We start from the raw sequence: 12,275 nt of genomic DNA on the forward strand, positions 1-12,275 counted from the left end.
CGCACACAGGCATGTATACATATATAACTCTAAACACTTTCTAGAAATATTTTGACCGTATTACTGGTCTTCTTCAGTCTTTTTGGAAATGTTCAGTGTAAAAGACACACACACACACACACACACACACACACACACACACACACACATATATATATATATATATATATATATATATATCGTCCATTTCTACTTCATACTTAGATATTTTATTGAAAGTAGACTTTAACGGTAAACTGACAACTCAACTGTATGACAAACGGGATGATTTCAGCTTCTCCACCGTCAACTTCCCATATTTATGTAGCAATATTCCATTATCACCTGCACATGGTGTTTATATATCTCAACTGATTCGATATGCAAGAGCTTGTTCTGCGTATATTCAGTTTTTAAATCGAGGTAAGCTACTGACAAACAAGTTTCAACAGTCTCGATTGAAGTCAGCATTTCGCAAATTCTATGGTCGTTATAACGATCTAGTTCGTCAATACAACCTATCATTGGGTCAAATGCTGTCTGACGTGTTTCATACCGATTGTTAAGCCGTTCTTGCACACTAATTTTGACTACGGATAACTCCGTTTACCTGATCAGGATATAGGGCTCACGGCGGGTGTGACCGGTCAACATGAGATATTTACTTCTCCTAGGCACCTGATCCCTTATCTGGTGTGTCCAGGGGCCCATGTTTGCCCAACTATCTATTTTGTATTGATTGTAGGAGTTATGAGACTGATCGCTGTTCGTTATCTTAACTTTGCATATATATATATATATATATATATATATATATATATAATTTTACTTGCAATGCGCAATTTGATATTTGCTGAGCACACTGAAAAAAATTAGTTTATATCGTATAATGTAACTTGGTATGGGGACACGCCCCGTGACAACCCAAATGGCACTCCTGTTTTTTTGTTGTTGTTTTTTTGTTTGTTTTTGTTTTTGTTTTTTTGTTTGTTTTTTTTTTGGTTTTTTTTTTTTGGTTTTTTTTTTTTTTTTTTACATCGTACCATCTTTATGTTGTAGACCAACTATGGAACAAAACGTGCATGATAAAATACCTTTGTTTGATTTTTTTTCTCGATGTTATTAAACAAGGCGCATACACATATTTACTTTTAAGTACACCAAATATTAACGGTAAAACTAGATACTAACACTGAACCAACGATATCATTTGCGAAATAAAGTTTCATCAAATACCTGCTGTTTCATCATGAAATGTATTTTCCCTTGGGGAATTGCTTGATCCGCCTATCAAAGCATATATAATGTGTCATGTATTACAAAATGTATCTGATGACGTCACGCCTAATCGATTGACATGTAGAATTGCTTACATTTTACTGTGCCGGATTTGATAGGCGACAATAATGCATATGCAATGGTGATTTTAAGTTATTGATTTAACACTTTTCTAAAGTCAAAAACGCAAATCATGTAGCATGTTCTGATGCATTTTTGATGCATGACGTATTTTGTGTGATGTCAGGTTTAGATTTATAAAAAAGAAACACCTTTCCGGTACTTACTGTCGGAGCGACTCGAAAGTCGATCTTGCGCTGTGAAGTAAATATTAGACCTACGTATGTAGCTTACACATATCTTCTGTTATCAAGATTTGTTGCAAACACCACTCTGCGTCTAGGAAAAAGGTTACCAATTCATTTCCCATAGACCTCAACACTAACCTTTCGCACTCTCACTAATTAACTATATTAATTTTAAACAAACGACCGCAAACATTTCAAAGTTCATTCCAAGTTCTGATAAAAAACGACAAAAATTATATAGGGCCCCGTTGCTTTTATTGGCCATATATGTACTTTTTTTAACAACGTATAGCAATCTGTAGTAAATCAGACGCTTCATTTCAAACACACCCCTACCATGGTAATTTCCTCAGTCATTTCTCGATTTTGTGCGATAATTTTTCATCCCGACAATTAATTTAAACCTCTATAACATTTCTTCCAATTCCAAATAATTTCACTCTTGATATTAGCCAATCACGGAACACCTAGACATTTATACCTCCGCTCAATCTTGGAGTAAACTGCGCCCGGGTTACGCATCCGGGGGTTTGGTACTCTCATTCCTATTGGTACATGCAGCTCCAGTTATGCGAAGAACCAAGATGGCGGTTTTCTCGGTCGATGCTTCATCAGTCTGTTAACGTTGCTAAGTGAATCCTTGCGCAGTGCAAGTGATTTCTATTTCTCACTGTTAGTTTTTTTTTTTTTTTTTTTTTTTTTTTTTTTTTTAAATTTAAATGAAGAGTTGTTCACAGGAATGAAGCTAATTTTGACCTATGTTATACGATATAATGTAACAGTTTACGCTTCTTATGATCCGCTTTATGGAATGAAGCTAATTTTGACCTATGTTATACGATATAATGTAACTTGGTGCAGTTTACACTTCTTATGATCCGCTTTATGGAATGAAGCTAATTTTGATCTATGTTATACGATGTAATGTAACTTGGTGCAGTTTACACTTCTTATGATCCGCTTTATGGAATGAAGCTAATTTTGACCTATGTTATACGATATAATGTAACAGTTTACGCTTCTTATGATTCGCTTCTTGTCAGTTGGTTGGTTGTATATTGATTAACGTCCCGTTCAAGAAATTTTCACTCGTATAGGGATGTCACCATTGCCGATGAAGGGCTGCAAAATTTAGGCCTATGCTTGGCACTTACGGTCTTTGAGCAGGGAGTGTTCTTTATCGTGCCACACCTGCTATTGCGCGAGGTCTTAGTTTTCCGGTCTCATCTAGCTGCAATAATATAGCCCTTTCCGATTTATTTTAAGAGAAGGATACAACTCCTTAGGATCTTCGCAATGGTGCAGATGCGGGAGTGATTCACTCCCGCAACATTTTCGATTATTCTAAAGATTTGATGACTTTCTTTACGTAAATAAAATTATATTGCAACTTCCATTGTTTTCAACAATTTCGATATATTCCAATTCCTCGAGTCATAGTTGTGCGCCATGTTTGATGTACTGAACTTGAACTTCCGGTTGTCAAGTTATTTGCATATACCCATATAAGGTAGTGTTTACATCAATGGACGAGTGGGGAGGAAAAAAGCAATTTTGTCGGTATTGAAAAGGTTTAAATTTGGTATCAAGTTAAAAAAAAACCTGATAGCAGAGTGGGTTTTTTTTTTTTTTTTTTTTTTTGTTTTTTTTTTTGTTTTTTTTGTTTTTTTTTGCCACTATATGATTTTCCTTTATTTATTGGAATGGCTCGAGTAACTACATTCTCGAGCTGATTGTCAATATTTAGGTTTCCAATAGATCCACCTACGAGATCTCGCGATAACAAGCATACCGAAGTAGGCGAAGAATTTTGCATGTAGTACTTGATATTTAGTGAAAAACTCCTTTATTAGACATGCCAAAGCACAAACTTGGTACTCTTTTGGGTGTAAACAACATTGGGGTAAATATACGCTTATAACCGGTTATTTATAAAAAAAAAAATGTTTTGCACCATTACGGAGATCCTATGGAATCGTAGCCCCATCCCGAAAACGTCAGAATAAAAAAATCGGAGAGGGCTACATTATTGCTGCTAGTCTCATCCGAAGGACCGCCCCATTTAGACGTCTCTTATGACAAGCAAGGGGTACTGAGGACCCATTATAACCTGGATCCCCACGGGATTGTATACATTGTACATGCGTAACTGAGAAAACATTACATGCGAAATTCTGCAAAATAATGAAAGTAGGAACTACGATTTGTAAACAAATATAAGATAAAAATGAAATAGATCTATATACTTCTGGATCATATCTGTAATATTCGTGGAACCATTTCTTACAAGTTTTATTTTTTTTTTTTACATCCCGTCTAATATCCGAAGTGTTTTAAATCTGTCGATTAGGTTTTGCAATAAATTCTCAAGGAAAGTTGTTTATGACGTTCACGCTAATGTCACCTCTGTGTCACTCTGTGTATTGTAGCAAAATGCATTTATTTAAAATTTAAAAATGGAGCCGATTTAAGCTATTCTCCTACATACCTTTTGATGTAGGCCTGTATGCAGAGTCCATCTGTGCCAAACCCCACCAGATACACAGAAACAAGATCAACCGCATTTTGTTTCGCAGAAGTAATCCTATTGTCTATCATCATTGGGATGTTGCTATTTATATGATCAGAAAGCTTAACAACTATTAGTAATTCTATTCACATCTGATCGCTACAATTTGGAATTTCCAAGACATACATGTTTGTTGATTTTAAAAAGTCGGTTTTTATTTGCCCAGATAATAAATCAATCAACTGAAAATGGACAAAATGCCCTATAATAAATCCCCTTGTGAATTTCTAGATCTTTTCTGTGAGTAATAAAATATCACTCGCATGTTGTACTGTTCGTGTAAGTTTTCAATCACAACTCCAGAGTTTTGAGAATCTACCGTTCACTCAGTTACAAACATAACCTGATTGACAGACGTTTGCCAAAAGCAATAAAGCTTGTTTAAAAGAAACAATACAACAAAAACAAAAAGTTTGTTTATAGTGAAATTTTCTGTTCTATATATTCAATATCACATCACTGGAGTAGTATTTGCAATATCGGTGATTTGTATGAAATATTTCAATTAAAATCTGTATCTTGGATGATCTTAAACTGACTTCAAATGACTCATTTCCATTCTCAATGACCATGTAGCGTGGGAAATCGTGGCGAGAATGTCATCCTCATCCAAACAAATCTTTTTGACTTGCTTAGATGGTCGAGCGGTTTACAACACTGGTCACACGCCTCTAGGATATTTAGTCCCACGGGTTGTAAGTTCAATCCTGGGTAGGGACGGAAGTGGGTATCAAAATATAGTGATTTGGGGTTTTTTTCTCTCTGCTTTATGATATATGTAATAAAAACATGATTTTAATGTAGGTTTCTTAAATATATGATTATGAGCTACCCAGACCTCTAGGACCAAAGACCCAGGGTCTAGAGGGTACAACTCGTATCATAGAGCAGTATTGGCTGCAGTCAGACAACGTTCCACCCATCCGTCCAGTGTTTATAAGTTCCATACAATATTGGCATAAAAGGTCCTGGAGATTTCCTAGTGAATGTGTTTGTGTGCCTACAAAATTCAACGTGATTAGATTTGTGTTTTTTTAAATAATGTCTATTAAATTGGGAGAAAAGACATTTTGATAAATTTAGCATTACTTTATCATACCTCTAGGTCTGTAGATGAGACCTGAAGGAAAATGTCGTCGCCGCAGACGTCTAAATCTACCTGTCAACAATTGCAGAGTGAAATTATTATATCAAAATAAGCAATCGATTCATCGAGTTTTCCATAATCAAAATTGATAAACTGCATGATTATCGATAATGTTCTTACCAACGGTTTGAGTGTGTGCCTCAAACAACAAAAAGCCCACAAGGAATATTGTGACGAAAAAAATCCTCCCCATATCGAAGAATACCAACAGCTGTATTTACTGAATTCTTACAACAATTCACAATGTCCTCACTGTATTGAAGCAAATGTTTTTATATTGGACTTCTTAACATGCAATCGCTGTTCTCAAAAGTACACAAACAGATAATCTGCTTGAAGACTATATATACCCTTATGTCTTCAGAAATAGGGTATGTTGTACCAAGTAATTATGATGTATCTATTAATATCCATTGCAATACCACAAAAAGCGGAAGAAGGGAAAATCCATATAACAGAAAAATGTTATATACGCAATCAATCATAATGTCAATGATTTTCCAATCTGCGGAAATGTAAGTTTTACGATAAATTTCAATTTTTAATGTATCATGTGGTGCACTGCTTGGCATTATTTAACATAAATGCTACAAATTAAAATTCTTATATTGACTGCAATAAAAACCCTGTGGATTGTACGGCAAGGTTTTCTTTTGGTATATAATTATCTATATCAATCGATCATTTGAATTGCATCTTATCAATATTCGATTTTCTTTAACATTATTTATTTTCTTTACGATGGCATATAGATTGATTTATAACTTGATGATTCATTCCTGGATTTTCCTACTGATGATCATTAGATTATCAATTTACCGATATAATTTTCTCGGATCTATTCTAGTCATAACAGTCGCATTAAATATTTTCGTTGACAGCAATGCATCAAAACCAGAAATTATATAGGTAATATGTTAATTGACGTCATTCGTTATCATTGAATATTTCTTTTCCGGAATGTCAGGAGCTGGGTGTTGACGTTTACCATGTACTTACAAGAGTGTGAATGTAATCATTGGAATTTCACGGAACACTTTGCGATACATTAAGTAAACCGTAAGTAAGGAAATTATTACATGGGTTATATGAGGAATAGGACTTCAATAAGTTATGCCTGCTGCCCGATCCCATTCACTTTGTGAATAAAATATAGTTTAAATCAAAATATGAGGAATGTGTATTGATTCCAACTGACAGAGCTTGTACCATCATTGCCTTCTTCTGTAGTACTAATTATTACTCTGTATTGCAGAGGAACGTGGCTTTAATTCCACGTTAGGTAATCCAACTTTTACTCAATGTTCCCAATCAAAAGACGGAATTCTTCAGAAACACGCCTCAGTTTTGAACATACAAATGTATTTGATATCCCAGTCAAAGGGACGAATACATTTGGATTACCTATACTGAATTCCAGAACTTTACAACACTCCTTACAAAGATGCACTACAAGATCCAGCATATGTTCTATCCAATCCCTATCGCTAACCTTCATGAAATATTCACTGCTGTGGAAAAAAAAACACCTTTAGACGTATTTTGCTAAAATACGTGCGAGAAGCGCAGGAAATACGAATTCTCAAAGATTCCATAAAAGTCTTCGTAATTTTCAATTCACAAAACTCCTCCAAAATTAACAGTATCAAAACTTTTCAACACTTTAAGAACCCTTCACCACAATTAAATAACTATTAGCCCTTTAAGAACCCTTCACCACAATCAAATAAAGATTAGCCCTTTAAGAACCCTTCACCACAATCAAATAAAGATTAGCCCTTTAAGAACCCTTCATCACAATCAAATAAAGAGTAGCCCTTTTTTCATCAACACAGCTGTTTCTTTAATGAAAATAAAAGTCGAAAATACATGTATTTAATTCTTGTGATCAGTCATTTAAAAACTTATTTTGTTAAACAACATTTTTATTATACGTATAGGTACTACAAAGTTAGTATCGAAAAGATGCTGGAATTCTTCAAGTACTCGGAAGACGATATCAGAAAGCGCTGGAGTTTTTCATCAACAATATTTACGTACTCTTTGGAAATCAGATCTTCCAACAATTGTCTCTACTAAAAGTCTGTAAGCGCCGAGCATAGGCCTAAATTTTGCAGCCCTTCACCGGCAATAATGACGTTTCCATATGAGTGAATTCTCGAGTGGGACGTTAAATATGCAATCAATCTAACAATTTGTTGAAATGCCCATGGGCACAAATCGTGCTCCTCTCTCAGCTATCCTGGTTTTGCACTAGACAGCGCTGACGTGTCATCACCATTTCCCAGCTTTTATGTTCCGTTTTAGGTATATTGTCTAAGAAAGGTGTTGACATGCGATTCATACACCTTCTCTTGCACCGACATGTTCATTAATCGTTTTATTGTCCTCAAAGCTTGTGCAGTATGAAAGGTGAGGATGACAAACAGTGAACAATCTCATTTCAATACCCAAGGTTGGAAGTGTTGCATTTGTAGCAAATACTGACATTAAAATCAGCATGTAAGCTCTTTCTGGTATCACCGGGTGATTTTGACCTGCTAAGGTTTAAATTTCAGAATTATTATTTTAATAAAATGTTACCTTTTGATTCTTCAGTCAGCTAAGCAATGTTGGAGAAGTTTGTATCATTCTTACACCGGTCACCCAAAGGTACTGTATTAAGGAAAATATTCGCCCCCGTTTTATTGTCGCCCCATTCGCCCTTATTGTCAGTGGGCGAATCAAAGACTGGGCGAAATGGTTTTTATCTCTTATCTGTCTTTTAACACAACTTTGTTTGGGCGATTTTAAAACAGAGCGAAAAGGCCAACAAGTGTAGAAAGGCGAAAATAACACGAGGCGAAAATAGCCCTGTATACAGTATTCTCAAAACAATTTAATAATGCACTACATCGATGACTTTGTTTTCTTTAACTCGCCATATGCATTCACTTTCGACTATTCTCTTCAGGATTTTAAATTCATCTGTTCAGATATTAATTCATTTATTACAAAACTATGGCGCCTACTCATGTCCTTTTATGTTTAGGACAAGAACTAGACATGGCATCAGCAATATGACTGCAACTCGACTTCGAAAATTAGGCCAGGTAAGTCGTAAATAGATTACTTCTTGGAACCAAATTTTTCATTGCTTTCAAGTGTGTTGCCCTTGGCCGGGCTTTCTATCGCCGTCTCATCAATTCAACAATAGACATGATCAAAAAGCAATACAGAATTAGAATCACAAAACTCGCAAAAAAGACCCCAAATGTTGGAAAACATTTTGTTTTGTACGTTTACAATTGCGTACCATGCCACCCTGGGTACCCAACAAAACAATTCAATTATTCACAGAGCTGGGGAACTTCTGGGGAGTTTGGAATTCATTTGGTGACGTCTCTTTATGAGTGAAATATTCTCGAGAGGGACGTTAAACAATATAAAATCAATTAATCAACCTTGAGCCTTTGGGGGATTGCATTCTGGACACTTTCAAGTTGCTAAGACTATACCAATTTCAAATCTTATCTTAAACAGGGGATAGGTACTTCTCTGGTGTATCCAGACTCTGTTTTCGATTTTGTATTCTGTATATGATTTTATTAGATTGTTCACAGTTCATTATCTTCACTTTTTTCATTACATAATTGCAATTCATTGGGGTCTCTGGGCATCGCAGTTTTAGAATAGGCTTGACAACGGAACTAGCTAGACTGGGTCTTTCTGAAATGAATATGTAGGGAAAATTGGGGTCTATTGCATATTTAAGTTACATTGGAATGCAACAATAACTTGGCTTCCTTTATTTTAACATTTACTAAGTATACCAAATGTTTTATAAGGACCTTTATTATTTGAGTATTAGAAAATTCATTTTACTTTTGGACAAACCACCCTACAGCCCAACGGTCAGGAGGAAGAAACCTGAACAAACCATGCATTGTATTTTAAAATAACCTTTTCTGCTTTTGCAGATAGTGATATCGTAATCCCTTTTCATAAGTGGAATGCGTAAAACAATAAAAGAAAATAACGTTACTGGTTAGTGGCTCTGTGTGGGAAAGTAATAACATGTAAGTTACGTTATCGTCAACTTAAGAGAGATAACCCGCACTACATCACTTTATGCAGTAACGGTTTTGCATTATGGATTTCACTTTAGAAGCAAATAATATTTCATAGCAATCCAATACAGGCATATTTTATGTGCAGAACAAAGACCGGCCTAACAATTCAACAACGTTACTCATGGCCATTTAAAAACAGATTACCACGTTATCTTAAGAAAATATAATGCATAATATACTACTCAAAATTTGATAAGGATCACTAGGTTATATGTGTGTAATTTACCACTAACATAACAAAAGACATAAATTTGACTCAGAAAGGTGTTTACTCAGGTTATGAATGAACATTCATGAACGGCATGAACTTTTATCAATACGGAATGCTTGAAATCTGATAACAACTTTTATCAATACGGAATGCTTGAAATCTGATAACAACACCAAAAGGCATTTCATTACAAAAAGTTAACAGCAAACCAGAGAAAGAATTACACAGTTTTGGGGGATAGTCCATCATTACACTTAGTCGATGAAGTATCAATACCGGGTATGGCCTCCCCTTGCATCAATGACGGCTTGACAACGTCGAGCCATGCTGTCAATAAGCACCCGGATGTTTCCAATGTGAAGGTTGTTCCACTCTTCCACGAGGGCGTTTCCGAGCTCTGCCAAAGTCGTGGGTTGTGCTCTACGGCGTGAAAGGGCAACCTGCAACATGTTCCATACATGCTCAATCGGGTTCAAGTCCAGCCAGTCCATACGAACAATTGTCTTCTGCTGAAGGTACTGCTCCACCACCCTGGCGCGATGAGGACGGGCGTTATCATCCATCAGGATGAACTCAGGGCCAACAGCACCAGCGTAGGGTCTGACGTAAACATCGAGGATCTCATCCCGGTACCGCACCCCCGTCATTGTTCCTCTCTCCAGGACATGAAGATCTGTTCTTCCATCCCTGCTGATTCCACCCCAGACCATGATGGAACCACCACCATAACGGTCATGTTCACTGATATTGGCATCATGGAAACGTTCACGTTGTCGTCGCCACACTCGGTGCCTCCTGTCTGTAAAGTCCAAACAATACCTGGACTCATCGGTGAACAGAACTTTAACCCAATCGTTCTGTGTCCAAGTGACATGATCTTCAGCCCAGTCCAATCGCCCCCGCCGGTGTCGAACAGTCATAGGGACTCGAACACATGCCCTTCTCGAGTTGAGACCTGCATTGTGAAGCCGATTCGGTATCGTCTGAGTGGACACATTCACCCCCGAGGCATTCAGGAGGTCGTTACGTAGGCTGGTTGCTGTCCAGAAGGGATGGCGTCGTGCCTGAAGAGCCACAAAATGGTCTTGGCGTTGGGTTGTCGACCTCTCACGACCACCCTCATGTCGGTGTGCTGCTGTACCAAAAGTTTGCTGTCGGTTCCAGGCCCTGTTTACAACGCTCTGGCTGACGTTTAGTGCATTTGCAACGTCACGTTGTGAATAACCATCGTCAAGCATTCCAATACATCTGCCCATTTGCTCTGTCGTTAGGCGACGCCTTACACATTGAGGGGGCATTGTGTTGATAAACGTAGTGTAAACACTCAAGTGAGTTTGAAATTTTAGAAAGAATCAGACACCGATGCCTGAGTGAAAATCGTGCAATGGTAGCAAAAGCATAAACTGTGATGAGAAACGCATTTCTCATGGCATGAAATGCACGTGCAAGTTTGTTGAAGACGTTTTTGATTTCACTTGGACACAATATTGCCAGTTATGCAGTTATCAATTTTTAAACATAAAAATATCTATGATCCTTATCAAATTTTGAGTAGTATATTTGGATGTAAAAGAATTACATGTACGTATCTAATACGGTGTACAGTGGCCATGTCATTAACAGTTCTTACGTACTTGGGAACTTTTAATGGACGATATTTCAATTGTGAGAATATTGTATAAAGTATTCAAGTTATGGAAGCATGGCATCTTGTCTTAGCATGTGTATGCAATTTAGAAAAAAAAAACTGTTTGCTGTACCTTGGTACAATAATGCTTTGATTATGTCCGATCTCCCTGCCATTAAAGAGGTTCGCTCCTGACTTTTTGTAGCATTGTCATTTTTTAGGAAATATATTATCATCACACTTATAGCATTATATGCACAAAAGTTGAGGAGCCAACATCCTTAAGGTATTAGTAAACAAGTGAAGCAGAGGTTACAAGGACACAAAATCAAGTTCTGTTTACTTCAAACTTAGGTCCTAGAGAACGACTTATGTTATTTTAGACTATCTGTATTAGAAAACCCTTTTAATATGAAGTTTACTCATGCCCCGTATCACAGTAGCTGTGGCACGCTAAAGAACCCTCACGCTAAAGAACCCTCGCTGCTCAATGGCCGTAAGCGCCGAGCATAGGCCTAAATTTGGAGCCCTTCAACGGCAATGGCGACGTCTCCATATGAGTGAAAAATTCTCGAGAAAGACGTTAAACAAGATACAATGTATGTTTATGAAGTTCAGAACAGAGTAGCACAGTTAAGATTGAACCGTGCGGTTTGTGCACTGAAGAATGTGATTTCTATATTGAATGTAGAAGTAGGTGTTTTGAAACATGTATTTCATATATTGACACATGTGTTTTATTGATGCATGCGGTCTTTGTATTGAAGTGTGTGCTAGCTATATATATATATATGGCCCATGTCTTTTATACTCTGAAGCATGTGTTGTATGCCTTTTCTGTAATTATTAAGCATGTGTTTTATGTTCTGAGGATGTGATTCACGTATTTAGGAATGTGCTTTATGCATTGAAGCATGCTGTCTAAGTTTGCATATCATGACAATGCTCCGTCTTACCTTTCTTGTCATTTTATACTCAATAAAGACATTAGTTGAAGTTTTGTATTCCTGCGCTTCTAAGAGTTATCATTCACTGCAGATTCCT

At 36.7% G+C, this 12,275-nt stretch overlaps 1 protein-coding gene across 1 annotated transcript; it reads right to left on the minus strand.

The window, feature by feature from the left end:
- Window positions 1–4,562: 4,562 nt before the first annotated feature.
- Window positions 4,563–5,577, minus strand: LOC125682524 (uncharacterized). The gene is made up of 3 exons (XM_056155995.1): window positions 5,402–5,577; window positions 5,234–5,293; window positions 4,563–5,134 (listed from the first exon to the last, which is right to left on the minus strand). The coding sequence occupies exons 1-3, from the start codon at window positions 5,472–5,474 to the stop codon at window positions 4,956–4,958; spliced, it is 312 nt and encodes a 103-aa protein (XP_056011970.1). The 5' UTR covers window positions 5,475–5,577; the 3' UTR covers window positions 4,563–4,955.
- Window positions 5,578–12,275: the final 6,698 nt, after the last annotated feature.

The sequence above is a fragment of the Ostrea edulis genome, chromosome 2, assembly GCF_947568905.1.
Source record: "Ostrea edulis chromosome 2, xbOstEdul1.1, whole genome shotgun sequence".
Lineage (NCBI taxonomy): Eukaryota > Metazoa > Mollusca > Bivalvia > Ostreida > Ostreidae > Ostrea > Ostrea edulis.

Bases quoted from the DNA above. Each gene is read 5' to 3' on its own strand.
- LOC125682524 (XM_056155995.1), bottom strand. From the start codon at position 5,474: ATGGGGAGGATTTTTTTCGTCACAATATTCCTTGTGGGCTTTTTGTTG. The intron at 5,294-5,401 runs GTAAGAACATTA...AATTGTTGACAG, and splicing joins GGCACACACTCAAACCGTTG to GTAGATTTAGACGTCTGCGG. The intron at 5,135-5,233 runs GTATGATAAAGT...TGAATTTTGTAG, and splicing joins TCTCATCTACAGACCTAGAG to GCACACAAACACATTCACTA.